The following is a 15,905-nucleotide window of genomic DNA, read 5'->3' on the forward strand; positions in this document are numbered from 1 at the left end:
ATATATATATATATATATATAAAATACCAGTATGCCTTTTTGTTTGTTTATTCATTAAGCCTTGGTTAGGTTAGTGGGCTTTTGCCTACCACCCCACTAACCAGAGCTATATATGTCAGTGTCTTTCAGCTATGTGCAGAAATAAAGGAAGGGGGGTTAGGAAGAGAAGAAAAATCAACTAGTTCAATTGACAGAGGCGCAGGGGGTATTACAGGGCCCCTAACAGGGTTTTGGCTCCAACATTAAGGTTAAAACCCTTTTCTATTATGAGATCTCTGCTGATGTCGCCCCTGCTAGCCCTGAACCCCTCGAGCTTCCAACTCCTTGCCCTCTTCGTGTTTGCAGGTTCAGTGCCTCCCTGGTAGGTCATTCGGTTGAGGCCCTTTTGATCAGTGAAGGGTGACCAGGGACCACGGGCTGGCTCCCGTCCAGACGCTCACAGCCTTTGCTGATGACACAACCACCACCTCCACCCCCACTTTTCAGGCTCGAGCTAAAATCAATACAGGCGTCTCTGTGTTTTAAAAGCCACTCAGAGGCAGACGAGCACCTCTGTCCCAAAGGCTGATCTCTCAGCTTAAGGTCTTGATTGGCAACTCTAAGACGTGAGGCACTGACCCACAGCTGTCCCATTAGCAGAGGGTTAATGCTGAGATTGATGCTGAGCAAATAAAGGAACTAGGTGTGGGGGTATTTTGATAGACTGCCTATCCTCTTTCTGACCTGGTGACAGACCTCAGTGGTATTTTGGCTTCTTACAAATCAGTAGCTGTACCTCTTTTAAGTTTTATTTTTGGTTTTCCTCTAAGGATCCATTTCAGTCAGGTGTGAAGTTTTGTTCATGTCTACTGTTCTACATGCGTATACCTTCTTATTTTACACATGTGCATGTCTGCGCGCCTGCCATTGAATTTCAAACAAGCAAGCTTCCTCCCTGGAAGGAGATTTTGGAATATTTGAGTCATCGATGTAACTGAAACTGAAAATACCCTTTCCCCTCCTTTCCTCCGTTTTCTTTTCCTTCCTCTCACTCTCTCTCTGTTGCTCTGATTTTGTTTTGAGTCGTCAGAAAAGAGAGGGTGGAGCGCGATTTTGGAGTACGAAGCCTGGCAGCTCCCCCAGGCCTGCTCTGAGTCACGTCATAATTGATCTTTCTAGAAATTGTGGTAGCTAGTTGTTTAAAGTCTTAAATCTAAGCAGGATGTGTAGCTGTACAAAAAATACTGCAATTCTCCAATTGGTGGTTTGATACTATGCTTCTTTTGGATGGGAAGGAGCATGAAAATAATTTGATAAAGCCTAATTCAGGAACAGACTCAGACAAATTCATGTCAGAAATGAGTAGAGTTACAGAATGAAGCGCCGTTTAGTGTCTCTCACTGCAGTCAAGTTGTAAGGCTTTAAACGCTCCATGCTTTTTTTGCTTTGTGTACGATAAGTAGGGCTCAAATTAGCACCATGCCAAATTCCACACAACAGTGGAGACCAGAGACTTCTGCGGGGGTAGCTTTTAGGAGGTGGAGGAGGGAAGGGGGTGACTGGATGACTTCCCCTTAGTGTAATTCAAGTGAAAGAAAATGGCATTTCATTTGGAGTCTGTGATTTTTAGATAGCAGTCAAACATATTAATCTTGGAAAATGTTCCATTTAGAAATCAAAGAATAATTGATGACACCCCACACTGCTTTGCCGCCATACCCCCTCTCCCCACTCCACCCTTTCCCAGTACACACCTTACCACTTGTGCTGAGAGGTTCAGTTCGTCAAATCAAGCTCTCGTCTTTCAAGATGCCTTTGCTAGTGTTCGATGTAATTAAGCAGAACAAGGTCCGAGGGGGTTATTTTTTCCACTTAATCAGCAGCAAAATTTGAAATTAGTAAAGCCCCGACACGCTTCCTCCCTTTACGTTGCACACAGGCAGCAGCAGTAGTGAAAGTAAAGAAAGTGTCACTTCCCCTGCAGCCTGTTGGAAAAGTTAAATTTGAATGAATGTGACAGAATAAAAAAATAAAAAAATGAAACGGAAAGAAGTGTGTGACCACTTAAAACCAGTTGAGCAGTATCCCCTAGACTGTCCCAGAGTGGCGCCGAAAAGCAGACAAACGTGATGTTTCCTGTTTAAATGAGATGCTGCACAATATGATCAGCCTTGACAGGTGAAGACAGTTAATAGAGTTCTGTTGCAGGCGACCACATACACACACAGCTACACACATGTCACTTCTGCTGATGAGGATCCAATATCAGAGCAGGTAATTTAACTTTTTTTTTTCAGCGGTCATCATCATCTGCACGTCAACGTTTTATCTAGAATAAATACAAAACATTGTGCGCCTGTGTATGAACTGACAGCAGAAGGATTGCTGTTTGATGTCCCGAGTCACATTTAAAAAAAAATATCTGTTGAAACGAGTGACATTTCTGTTAGCCCGTGTCAGGTTGCCATCCAGTCTGTGTAAACGCTGTAGACTTTTGCAAGGCACCCGTAACAATCTAATTTTCCCATCAAATGCCAGTTCTTGGTTTCTGCCTGACAATTTGCTCCCATTCTCCCTTTATATTGATACTAATCACATGGTAATAATGTTTTTTTTTTCATTGTTACGAGACACTTGAATGTTGATCTTGTCTGTAGTTTTCTAACTAGTTCTTTTTGACAATAAAGAAAGTCCTTGTCATGGAGTTTAGAAGGTCAGACGGTAAACGAGGCTTTGATATGCCCAAGGAAAATTACAATCAGAGCCCTTTTGTAATAACATTCATTGTACTATTTTCCTCTCTCTCTGCGTCCTCCTCACTCTCTGTGCAGTATAATTCCCTTGGTTTTGCGTCTATAAATACGAATGGGGAAGATGTATAATTTCTAATGAGAAAATATATCCCTTTGGATTGAAAAGCAGGGGCTTTTCCACATGCTGTTTGTTAGGAGGAGAGATGATACCTCGGGCTGTTTTGGCGGCAAGTGGAGGGAGGGGGTGGTAAGAGGAGTCTGGCTAGGTCATTGCACATTTACAAATTAGCATTTCAATCATGCAGGTACACGGCCAGTCAAGCAGAAAATATACATGTTTTTTTTTTCTGATACAAGGCATAAAAGATAAACAAAACACTGTTAGTAGGATAAGCATTTCAGGGCTGCGTCTTTGGTTCATATCTAACACTAAAGGTGGCTCCTCTGCTCAGATATTCTATTCAGTGTTCATTCACAAACTCATAGCATTGTGTAATAATGGCCATTAGGAGATGACTACAAGATCTGGATTGTGGTGTTTTATTTGGAAGGCCTGATGTGACATTTGAATAACTGTATGCCGTCTAAGATGGGCATTCTAATAAGCTTGAGCAAACACCTTTCGACTCTCCTCTCCCCGTTTCTCTCTGTCTCAGGGGCATTAATATTAAAAAGGACTGAGCTTTAGAAGCGCAGTGCCGGTGTGATTGTTCAATCTGCTCTACGCCTTACCTGCGACTTTTGATGTAGTCGTGTGCAAATGAGAATCTCCATGCTGCCCTGTTTGACCTTTTTGTGGTATATTTTCACGTTCTCAACTATTTTAGAATTCTTGTTTATACAGCTTTGTTTCAGTTGACATGTATGCGTCCGTGCATGCGTGCATATATTTCGCCCTAAGTCTACCTGTGTGTGTGTGTGTATGCAAGACTTATAGTGGGCCTCCTTATCTTTCCTCCTTTAGATGCAATTTCCAGTTCTTTCCTGTAGGACCTATTTTCTGTGACAAAAACAGAGGTGTTTATACAGCATACTCACTTTTGCATAAAGAGCAATCTGCTGCACAGCTCTAGTGCAGCTCCTGCTTTCTACAGGCGCTCTGCTGCGTGGTCCCTGTGTGGCGCAGTCACTGAAGACTCGGTGACAAATGGCAATTATATTTGTGTGTTCTTCATGAATCCATCAAACACTGGCCTTTTAAAAATGCTCCCCAGATATTTGAGGCTGTCAGCTACTAGTAGCTGGGACCAAATTGGGATGCTGCTTAGACAGTCAAGAACCACTCACCCCCTAGTTTCCCTGTGATGTGTGTGACAGCGTGTGCAGGGGAATACCATGTTTTATTCAACTACAAATGTACACTCTCAACAGTTGTTGATGTGCTGGAAATAGGGCAGTTACAAGTCTAATTTGAAGCTCACGTATGTGTACATTGTGTGTGCATGTCCAGCTTTTCCTCCGAAATTTGTAGCTTTTGTGCCTTTGGTTTTCTTTGCTTTTCTAAAAGCGTGTGGTTCTAAACGCCCACTGGTATTACAATGTAATATATATATATTTTGTACTTTAATACTGATTGTACTAGAAACAGCACTAGCAGTATGTCTGTGTTTAACAAGTTTGGGTATGTATTTTATAAGTTAATTTTATGCCTAAACATGGATTCAAGTTACTACTTTAAAAACAGCATCACCAAAAAATGTTATCCTAACGTCCAGAAAACTAATTTAGAATGAATGTCAAAGTAAAGGATGTTGCACACAAACGTGAAAAATATCCTAAACTTACAGTACTTTGAAAAAGTTTTAAACTACCTCCAGACTGTTGATGCTTTTGCTTTTAGAAGGTCTAGTTCCTCGTAATTTTTAAAAAGGTCTTGGACAAAAGGTCCCCAAGCTGCTTTTTCTTTGACAATGACAGCTTTTGCTTTCACAGCAGCATATTGTGCAGTGTGCACCTAAAAATTATGAACAAGGATAGAAGAAATTGTCACGCCTAAAAACTATTTGCAGCAACTTCAACTATGTCTGAAAAATAAAATCTTTAAGGAATAGAGAAAATCCAGCTGAGGTTTGACACCAAAACTGAGATTTATCATCCTTTAGTGGATCATCTGTTTGTCAAGTTTCTGTTAATTGCTCTTGGGGAATTCTCTACTTTGAGATAAAATATTTTACGTCTATCAAATTGTGCTGTCTTTTCTTAAAAAAAAAATGAAATAAAGAAATGGGAGCACATTGCGTATTTGGGACAGCATGAAGAGCCTGTTTAAAATTGGTTCTCTGTTATGGGTAGGCAAAACACCAGAGTTTAGGTGCCCTTCTATGTTGTCGTTTCCTAGGTCAGAATTGAATGCAAAAAAAACCCAAAAAACATTTCTCTGAAAATCAGGTACTCAACAAAAAAACGGCCCATTAAGTTTCTCTACAGAAAAACAACCACTAAACTATTTAATCAAGTCAAAGTTAAAAAAAGTCACAAAACAAACTTCTTTGGAGTAAAGTGTAAAGAAAGGAAGGATGTCCTAGACATGTGCACATCACTGTAGTTACATCCACAATGTGAATAATTCTTGTTTATTAATATACTGGTGCCCAAAGGCTGTTTGATAGTGCTGCATGAATGATGGATTTAGCTAATTTTGTTGTATTTTCTTTTGTAAACTTCACAAAACATATTTAGTAGGTCAGACTAGTAGTTTTAAAAAAAAATAAATACACAGTGAAAGTTTCTGTGTGTAGCACAATTCTCCCGTTTTTACCGTAATTCTGCTTTTTTCCCATTATGCCTTCATTTATCTCATGGTGACTGTATAAGTCCGTCATTGCCATCTTTGACAGTATCATCATTATTATGATCAATGATTATGAATATTGCTCCAATGTGTCCATTTATCTCAGTCGCCGGGCTCATCAGGTTAAAAATAAAGACTGCAACTGTGTAAAGACTATCCTTGGACCTGCCACCGGAGTGCAAAGCTCTTCAGAGTTCAGCCACTGTTTTGGGGCTTTGCAGTAAAACCCAACTCACCGCAAATGTACTCTTGATTTTCACATGGTGGTTTCTTAATAAGTATTTATACTTTTGTAAATTGGAAGGCTCAGCTTCCTCAAAAGGAAAGGTAATTATGCCTCGCGGTCAACTTTAGCCCCATTTTTTTTCTTTTTATTTCTTTTTTAAATTAAAAAAAAAATTGCATGGATGTGTGTTTGTATGCAAGGATCTACGTGTCTGGTCAACTTAACCAAAGTGAGAAAAGTAAACGTAATTATGCTTGTTGAAATGCTGTGTGGGATATTTTTATTTTATTTTATTTTATATTTATTTAAGGGACTGTTTAAGGGACTTAGAAAAGTTTGCTGAGTTTTGCGCTGACAATTCTGTAATATTTACAGAGTTGCACTGTGTGTATAGATTGTAGTTCATTAGTCTTTAAAGATATTTAATCAGTATTTGTCTTTCCAACTATGTACATTACTGTGGTGTGCAAAAACCACCAGCTGCCACTCATTTATATATATAATATATATATTTTACTTCAAGAGCCAACATTTCTTTAAAGTGCTTTCCTAAAAGGTCTATCAAGTTTTTTCTTTAAACAATCATTGTACTTTTACACTCATTTTTAAGTCTTACTATTTTCAGTAGAAATGTTTCAATAATTATTTTCTGCAATCCTTGAAACATTGACAAAAATCATTCAACCACAGAAAATATACTAGATTTAAGAGATGCGCTAAGGTTTTGTCTACTCATAAAAGACAGCATGGCAAAGAAGATATTTTAAACTGTATCTTGAGGCTGTTTTAGCAGTGTCTTGTCACATGGACACGGTTTGTTCAAAATTTTAAAGTGGAATATATAAAACGTAACAAAAGCATATATGTCTTGCTTGAAACAGTTTTTGAACCAGCTAGGTGATCCCATTTGCACATGGTGCTAAAGTAACTTTAAAATAATTCAACGTCTACATTGTGATTGGAAGCACAGTTTGTTCAGGATCAGTTTACTTATGCAGCAGCTCTGGATTGGAAATCCAGTCATTCCGATTCCTGTTGTCACTTTCAGCTCATCCTGGTTGAGTCCAAGGCATCCAGGTCAAAACAGATGTGCCTTTTAATTTCTCTAGCAAGTTTTAGATTATCCTTAGGGTTTTATCCCAGTGGGACATGCCTGAAAAACCTCCAAAAGGAGATGTCCAGGAGGCATCTTAGAGACCTTAACCACGTCAGTTGACTTATTTTGTGGTGAAGGTGCAGCAGCTCTACTTCAAGCTCCTCCAGCATGAAGGAGCTCTTCAATGTATCTAAATCTGGTCATGATGTTATCTCAATGGTCATAGGTGAGGGTTGGAATGTCGAGGAACCAGATTGACAGTTTTACTTCACTACCACCATAGACCAGATCAATTTCTTCGTTACTGCAGACAAAACCCCAATCTGTCTGTCCACCCCTTACTGTATTCTACGATTTGCCCATGAACCAGACACCAAGGTACTTAAACTCTTCTACTGAAGGGAGAAACTTTCCCAAACTTGGAGGGAGACTTCCATCTTTTTCCTGTTGAGAACCTTGGCTCCAGATTTTGAGGAGTTGACCTTCATCCTGGCTGTTTCACACTCAGCTGTGAACCACTCTATTACATTCGAAGGTCAGGTCTTAAAGATGCCACCAGCACCACACCATCTGCAATAAAACAGAGGTGCAGCCCTGGCATTCCCAAACAAGACACCTTCATTTGGCTAAAACTAACAGAAGAAGAATTTGGGGAATAAAAGGACAAACATTCATTAATATTCATTTGCTACTTGTGTTTTGTTTGGAATCAACAAAATCTTAGCCCCTTTCTAACCTGGATTCTGACCTTGTTATTGCTGTTGTGCTCTACAAACAAAGGCAAACATTACACATTGGTCATAAATAAAAAATGGTGAAAAAGTAACAGATGTAACCTCTTGTGAGTCTCCTTATTAGTAAGCTTTAGTCTCCCTACATTGTCGTGGGCAGGCTGTAAGGCTTTTGTCTTTTGGAGAAGAAAATCCATCAACCTTGCCTTAAATCACTGCATAATGAATTCCATTGTGTGCTACCCAGTTGTCTTAATTCAAATTGCATGGGATCCTGATCCCCAAAGTCCATATTTGTTTATTGAAGCAATATGCAGAAACCCGAATGAGAAGGCAAAACCCAGTGTGTATTTAATTGCTTTGTTTTACATCCACGTTCACGTCCGGCCTCTCCCAGGGTGATGTGTTGTTAAAAACTGCAAGGCCCCATTCTCACACTCCGTTCTCTTGTTAACCGTAATTGCACTTGTTGGTGAGCTGAAAGAAAGCAAATAAAGACGGAAAGAAATTACCAGGCATCATTTTAAGTTCCACGTTTCCATCCACTTTATTTAGGAAAAGTTTTTTTTTTTTTTTACTCAAATCCCAACGCTTTCAATATACAGTTTAATATAGTTGAATTAAAGTTGTGAAATTGACATATATAGACAAAAATAACTAAGGGTTCACTCAGACAAACTTAAAAAGAGATGAATTATTCACAAAATCTGGCAGCGTGTGCACATGTACAGACTGTGATTTGGAGAGAGAGGTAATGCAGGAGGAACTCCCAGTAGAGCTGAATGTGCAGGTGTTCCCCTCGGTAAAATGCCACCTCCTTTACTCAATCACATCCTTTCTGTCTTTTCCTTATCAGACAGGTTGCTGTCTCCTGATTTTCTGTAGCTGTCACACATACACTCAAAGTCTAGTAGGGGCCATCTCTGAGCTTTCAGAGGAGGAAAAAGATCATTACAGTTGCAGACAGCAGCCATTTTAGAAATTTGTACACTATCACAGTCTGCCTTTTTCGTTTTCTTTGTCACAGTCAGACCGCCTCAACTCACAGAGGAACTGTTCCCACAAAAGTCTGGTTTCGCTACAGATACTGAAATATATGGAGCTGCATGTCTGCTTCTCTTTGACACTCCGGGTTAAAACATTAGTCGCTCAGTTCATGTGATCTTTCTTTAGAAAATGCTATCATGATTTGTGAAGAAGGATTTGGCTTTTTCCATTGAAAATGTTGAACATTAAAAGTAAATTTGAAAAAAAAAAAAAAAGTGCAAGGAGACAGGAGTTGGATTACCTCCGGAGGTTTTCTGGTAGTGTTTTGTCGGCGCTCATTAAAATGTATTTTTGCTTAATCAAGTTGGGATTTCTAGTTTGTTTTATTTTCCAACTCTTTGTCTGTGTTTTATCTAAGAAGTCTACAGTTGTAGAGAGGAAGTTCATCTACCAATCCTTAAATAATGGCACTAGAAATGAAATGTGATATGCTCAAACATTTTATTAAATTGCAGTGCAAATGATATACTTTCTCCTTTTTTCCCCCTCAACAGCCCAACCGCAGTCTGAGTCTGATCTCAAGTCCTCTGAAGTGGCCAATGGAGACGTTGCCAAGGACCCAAATGGCTTTCACCACGGCAGCACGGGCACACCCACAGTGAGTAACGGCAATGGCATCAACCCTGGTTTTGGAGGCCCTGAGCCCATGCGGACGTGCACCTGTGGTGCCAACGTCAGTACGAGGACTGCGAGCGGGTCAGGGCCTGGAACAAGCGCAGCGGCGACTGCGCCTATGACAGAGCAGCCCAGGAGGCAGCCGTCCACGCCCGTGTCGCACAGGGTGCAGAGGAAGCTGAGGTCCAGCTTGTCAGTCAACAGTGATGGCAGCAGACGTAGCAAAGGCAGCTCGATGGGCTCACAGAAACCTCCTTTACCAGAGGGTGAGTATCCCCACATCAAAATTTTTTTTATATAAGCGCAAAACTGCTCACACGCATACTAACTTCTCTAACTTCTTATCGCTGGCATACTTCTTATCTTTGTCTCAACTTCTTCTAATGATCATAAATTAATTTTACCTGTGTCAGGGTCAGTTTCAACTGCAGGACTTAATCAAAAAAAAGCCCCAAAGCAGTTTTTTTTAAAAATTATAAAAATGTGGTCAGAAACTTCCAAAGCGCTTTTTAAACACAATGTACTTCTGATTGTATTCTTTTAATGAATTTTAAAATATATTCTTCTTTTTGCACAATGATCCTCAAATAAAACGAGCCCAATCAGTAACTCACTGACAAACAAGAACTTCTCAATTGTGTAAAATAAACACATTTTCAAATGTAAAATTGTAAACGTTTAGTCTAACTCAAGATAAGGGCTAAAAAGGTACTATAAAGTAGTCTGTAGTTCAGTGAAATGTGAACAGCATTAAACCAAATGGAGTTATTCTTTGGATGCTCATGAACCAAGCCCTCCATATAATATTGATAATAAATTCTTACCATCTCTCACCTTTTAATGATGACGGTGCATGACCTCTCGTATTTATCACTCCCGTCAAGCAAATGACATCTTATCTCTCTCCTGTGGCTTTTATTTTCCTTAACAATAAGTCAGAGGGTCCGTTTGCCATGCAGGGAAGCCGTCACTTTGTCAGGTGCAAGGCCGAGGTGAGCGCAGTAATGAAGGCGGCTGGCCGCTCCTTTTCCGTTGGGGAGATAGGTGCGACCGTCTAACGAGGCCTGAGAGCACGGGGTGCCTATTATAAGTCGTGGCCAACCTTCGCCAGGCCCCTCACGGCCCCTCACACCTCTCTGGGCCTTTTTTGGCTCTTCCTACATCCCGTCAGCAACACCTTGGCCCTCATTAATAGGGCCCCGTCGCCTCTGTCCTCCAGCTTCTCCACTTCATGCTCATATGTGTGTGTTTATGCACTGAGCTCTCTTTACCTCTTCCACGCAATATGAGTTAAAGCATATTTCTTTAAAGCAGATTAGCGATTATTATTTATTTGAATGTATTTTTGAAGCAAAGTCTTTTTTTATGTTTTATCTAATTGCCCAACTCCATGTTAGCATAAATGAGGACATACTGTAATTTTGAATGAGGGAAAATTGTGGCCTATGTGCTGGAAATACGCATCAAGCCGTTTTCACATAAACTAAATATGCTCACACATCTACAACACTTTGAGGGTAAAGCTAGAAAGCACTCAGAGTTATTTCAGAGTTGTCAAGTTCGTAACATCCTAATTGGTGCAGAAAAACAACTGCAGCCGCTCAACAAGTCTCATTATGGCTGTTTTTGTGTGCTTATTTGAAGACGTGTGAGCTTTCAGAATCAATATGCTCGTTCTCAGCTATTTATTTCCCCCTGGAAACCAGCCAAGCTGTTGTGTTTGAATGTTTACATGGATTAACATAATCTGTTTGCCTGTGAAATTAGCCTCCTAAACAGCCCTCTGAACACGGGATATAAAAGGCGTGAGCTAGTAGATGCTAGCTCCTGGGGAATCTCTTGCTTTCTGTGTTTCTTGGCACGCGCTGCTGGCACCGAAGTCAATGTGCGATAATACTGAAGGGGTAATTTACCACGCTGCATCAGGGTGGGCTGTCTCAGCTCTAGCTAGCTAATTTTTTTTTTTGTTTTGGTTTGTTTGTGTGTAATCAGTTTAGGTTTCCAAGCAGCTTTAGCCTCATTTAAAGATTTATTCCTTTCTTTGCTTTGAGTGCAGTTTTAAATCCCTGTCTTTGCTGTTTTCTTAGCCATGTTTTTTGAGCTCCACTCCTCGTGATTTTTTACTGTTCCTTCAGTCATGCATTATAAACAGAGCTGCTTTTAAGTTGCATGTGGTGGACCTTCACAATCCATCCCATATCCTCTGTGCTCTTTACCCACGTGTGCTCTCCAGTGGCCACCAAGGCTTTGTCTGATCAGTCTAGCCATTTTGCCCACTCTCTCTTTTTTTGTGAGTTTGAATGTTTTGCACAGCTTGCTGCTCTGAGGCCCTTCCAGCTTGTTTTGTGTCAAGCCTCTCCCCTCCCTTTTTTTGATGTTGGCTTTCCAGATGTCTCATAGTATTTCCTCAGAGGCGCCGGACGCTGCTTTTGGCCCAGGCAAACTCTGGGCTTCATTTCTGCACGTTGACATTAAACAGGAGCGTTGTCAGTCTTCTCTGCTCCGTCTGTCCTTTGCTTGGTTTCACTCTGCCTTTCTGTCCGTCTTGCTGTGTTTTCATAGAGATGTGCCTTGCGCCCAGCTCTCTTGTGTACAATATACGACCCCCCTCTCTCTTTCCCCTTTTCCACCCTGGCTTCTGTAAGAACCAGACTAATCGCTGGTGCTGAATTATACATCCAAGTGAATAGCTGAGATGGCTGGCCACTGCTTATTGCCTATGTACTGTGTTTGTATCACATTCGCATTCTGCTGTTACATTCTCAAAGCTGGCATGGCTATACCCTGTGGGTCCTTCAGAGTTTGTTAGGCTGAACTTTCAGGTTTTGTGCATGCAGCTGTGTCCACGTTCACTCGCTGGCTTTTCGAGGCAGCACTCTGCGTCGGATCCGAGTAAATTGTAAAATGTGGCATTGTTGCACCAGTTTGCATATCCACTCTTGATGTTCAACAGTGTGGGATATATTCTCATGCATCTTCCATCACTGCCTGGCCTCAGATAAGGATAATAAGATGCATTCAAACTTCACACACGCTTGCCCGTTTCATATTCCTCTTCGCTATCTTGTTTGTATCAGCCGGTGCTTCTGGTCAGCTCTGCAGCCGTCAGCACTGCAAAATTAGGGAGAAAAGAAAAAAAAAAATCCTCCCCTCTACTTTGATTAATCAAACATGAGTGTTCAGAGGGCCTCAGTTCGCCTTCACATTCAGTCCTCCACACTCTCCACCTTTTTGCTTTCCTTCTAACCCAATCAGCAACAGACTCCTTCTGATAGCTGGAGATGGGCTGATGAAAGTTATGCAAATGCGCCCCTGTTTGTAATGCTATTTTTCTGCATCCATCCACATCGTGTCTTTTTAACCGTCCAAAGCAGCTCTGGACTCTGATCAAAAACGAGACAGCTGCGAGGAGTGTGAGGCGAGTTCATGCACTGAAAAATATGAATACAACAACAGAGGTTCTGAAGCGGGGAGACTTGTTCACACATCATATTTATTTGTTTTTATGCCTTTATTGTGAAATGTGACAACTTTCCATCCCTTCAGTTTGTGCTTTGATGGTTAATTTTTATCAAAACAGATGTGGATGAGATGAAGGAAATCAAATTCATTTTCTCATTTGAATCCTGCCGTCTTTCTGCTCTCTGGGCAATTTAAAACACAACAGAAATTATTGTAGTACCGTATTTTCTGGCGTATAAGTCACCCCAGAGTATAAGTCGCATCTGTTCAAAAAAGTATCATGGAGAGAAAAAAACAACAACAACAACAACAACAAAATATATATATATATATATATATATATTTATATATAAGTCGCTTCAGCAAATAAGTCTCATTTATTGTGCGTCACCACTGACCTGTTGTGTTTATTATGCGTTTATTCAATGGGCAGAACAGCTTCTTTTGCCTGGGCGGCGCCATCCATCCATCACGGCCGGAGCCACTAGCTCTCCAGCGTTCCTCTGCCTGCACCAACTGTGTGAAGCGAGCGGGCACGGGAGGACTCGCTGTTGCAGTTCTTCGAAAATGAACAAGATTAACACTTAAAAACAATCATTTGCTCGACATTATGGCAAAGGTGCGTCTCAGTTTAACTTTTCCTTAATAAATGCATTTTAATGGTCAAAACAGCTTAATTTCACATGGGCGGGGTGGCTCCATCCATTCATCCATCCGTCCATCCGTCCATCCTTGGACGGTCCGTCCGTCCGTCCGTCCGTCCGTCATGGCCGGAGCCATGAGCTCTCCAGTGTTCCTCCGTCTGCACCAGCTGAGTGAAGCGAGCGGGCACGGGAGGACTCGCTATTGCTGTTTTTCGAAATTTAAAGCGTCAGTCAAAAGTTGCATTATGAATATGAGGGGGGAAAACAAACAATCTATAAAAGTCGCTTCGACGTATAAGTTGCAGGACTGACAAATCTATGCAAAAAAAGCTGCGACTTATACGCCATAAAATACGGTAGTTCCACTTTTTAAAAATATAGATGGTGATGATGCGTCTCTGGCTGCTGTAGTCTACTTAGCACCTGTAACAGTGCGAGGTAAAGATTTCAACACAATCGGGGCTTTCTTTACTCCTCAATGCTCAGATTATTATTTTTTTTTTAAAGAAAATCACATTTAAAAACTTTTATCATAAAGTAATGTTTAGATGTAATATATTTTGTTTGATGTATTTTATTACTAATACTCTTACTAATACTCTAACATTACTAACATCCTGAGTAAAAGTTTGAACTAAAATTTACATTTTTTCCCATGCTGTTGCGTATTCAAACCAGCACTGTTTTCTAAAACGTAGCTAATTTTGCTGCTGAGAATCAGATTTATGAAGCCTAATGGGCACATTTGTAAATCAAAGGAGAAACAAACTGAAAGCTTGATCCAGCAACACAAAGAAGGGTCTGCGTAGAGGTTAAATGGTAATCAGAGGTGTGAGCATCGCCGGCATTAATTCACCTATTTGTCAGGGTGAGACTTTTGGACTCGGATAATCGTCTTTGTTTTATCAACCTTGCAGTTTTGCATGATAATGCCACAATTATTTAACAGGCTGTTAATCAAAACAGCATGGGAAGAATTCAGTTTTAAAAATGTTCCTATTTTCTTTAACTCGCCCCAGTTTGCCATCACGCTTCAGCCTCGGATTGCTGTTCCTGTTTTCAGCATGTGTCTCTTACTTTGCACTTTTATTTTTATCAAATTAATATTCAATTTAAAGATCCCTTTATAAAGAAAAAGTATATTTGTTAGTGTGTTTTGTTTATTTTTGTTCTTATTTTATTCACGTCCTTCACTTGGCACCACGACTGGTTTGACTTGGACCCAGACTGCTGCGTTCACTGCATCCTGGCCTGCCTTTTCTGTGAGTTCCTGACACTTTGCAACATGGTGGTGGCCCAGGCTTCGTGTGGCGCGTGCACATCGGAGGCTTGCTGCTGCTGCTGCTGTACTGACGACTTGGGCGACGACTGCAACTGCCCCTGTGACATGGACTGCGGCATCATGGACGCCTGCTGCGAGTCCTCGGATTGCCTGGAAATCTGTATGGAATGCTGCGGGATCTGCTTCCCCACATAAAATTCCTTGACGATAAGACGTTAACCCTGAACATGGGGAAAAACTGAAGGAATCTTCTGCTTTAGTCACTTTGAAATCATCAAACGACGGAAGTGTGTGTGTGTGTGTGTGTGTGTGTGTGTGAAAGTGATAGATGTCAGGTTGCAGCATGCTTATGTGTTTTGACACTGGGCTTCTCTATCAAAATCAGCTCAGCGCAGACTAGAATTAAACCCAGATCTATCAACATGTCACTTAAATCTTACGTGTTAAGAAATGTTCATTTCTAAAATGAAAATGACATTTTCATCATTTCCAGAAAAAGTATTATGACAAACTGCTTTAAGCTTTTGTATTCGCATCAGAATTGTTGTTTAAATGCATCTCATTTTCTTCTTTTAGTCATCTTGAACAAACATTCCAATATATTAGCTTTTCAATGCAATAATTCAGGTTGCATTCTCAGTACTGTACAACACTGTAACAGGTTTGTGATGGCTAATGCAACCATTACTCTGTAGTTCTGTAAAACAGGCTTCCATTTACACATCTACTGTAGCACTCTGGGGCAGATTAGACAAAGTTTTTAAGAGTTCAGTGCATCGAATAACCGTCGAGATAACAGTGTTGTCTGGTGTAAACTGATAAGGCTTTTCTTAGGATTATCGTTTATTTAAATTTCCTTTTGCACAATAGAACTGCACAAAATTGAAGAGCTCATAGTGGTTTGTAAAACTGTAGTGCCAAGTTGGTTTGAAATCTCCAAAGTATTTCATCTCACATTCCCTGGTTTGCTATCGTCGTTAGACTTTGTTTTACTGGAAATGAAGTCACATTTTTATTGTAAAACTGGACGTTTTGTATTAAAATGTCTGTGTGCAGCTTATCGTTTCCATTACTTATCAATGGAATTGTTTTACAGCTGGACAACATCTCACAAGGCTCTGACTGCTCCAAGAGTAGATGTTGGCTCAAACTTGACTCAAAATTGAGAGAAAATACAGATTTTTATTTTCAGTCTTCGATGTTTGTAACCGAGTGATCGTTTTTTTTTTTTTAAATCCCCACATTTTGTGTCCACTGTTTGTACAATTGTATTCTAGGC

At 40.5% G+C, this 15,905-nt stretch overlaps 1 protein-coding gene across 1 annotated transcript in view; it reads left to right on the forward strand.

Annotated features, from left to right (window-relative positions):
• The window catches only part of mdfic (MyoD family inhibitor domain containing), a 20,830-nt gene extending 5,795 nt beyond the window's left edge, over nucleotides 1-15,035 (forward strand). Inside the window, exons 4-5 of the mRNA XM_037695681.1 lie at nucleotides 9,118-9,504; nucleotides 14,571-15,035. Of these exons, the coding sequence (XP_037551609.1) occupies nucleotides 9,118-9,504; nucleotides 14,571-14,821 (638 nt within the window). The 3' untranslated portion in view covers nucleotides 14,822-15,035. The remainder of the gene's footprint in view (nucleotides 1-9,117; nucleotides 9,505-14,570) is intronic.
• The last annotated feature ends 870 nt before the right edge of the window (nucleotides 15,036-15,905 follow it).

This window comes from Nematolebias whitei, chromosome 22 (assembly GCF_014905685.2).
Source record: "Nematolebias whitei isolate Nwh7 chromosome 22, NemWhi1, whole genome shotgun sequence".
NCBI lineage: Eukaryota > Metazoa > Chordata > Actinopteri > Cyprinodontiformes > Rivulidae > Nematolebias > Nematolebias whitei.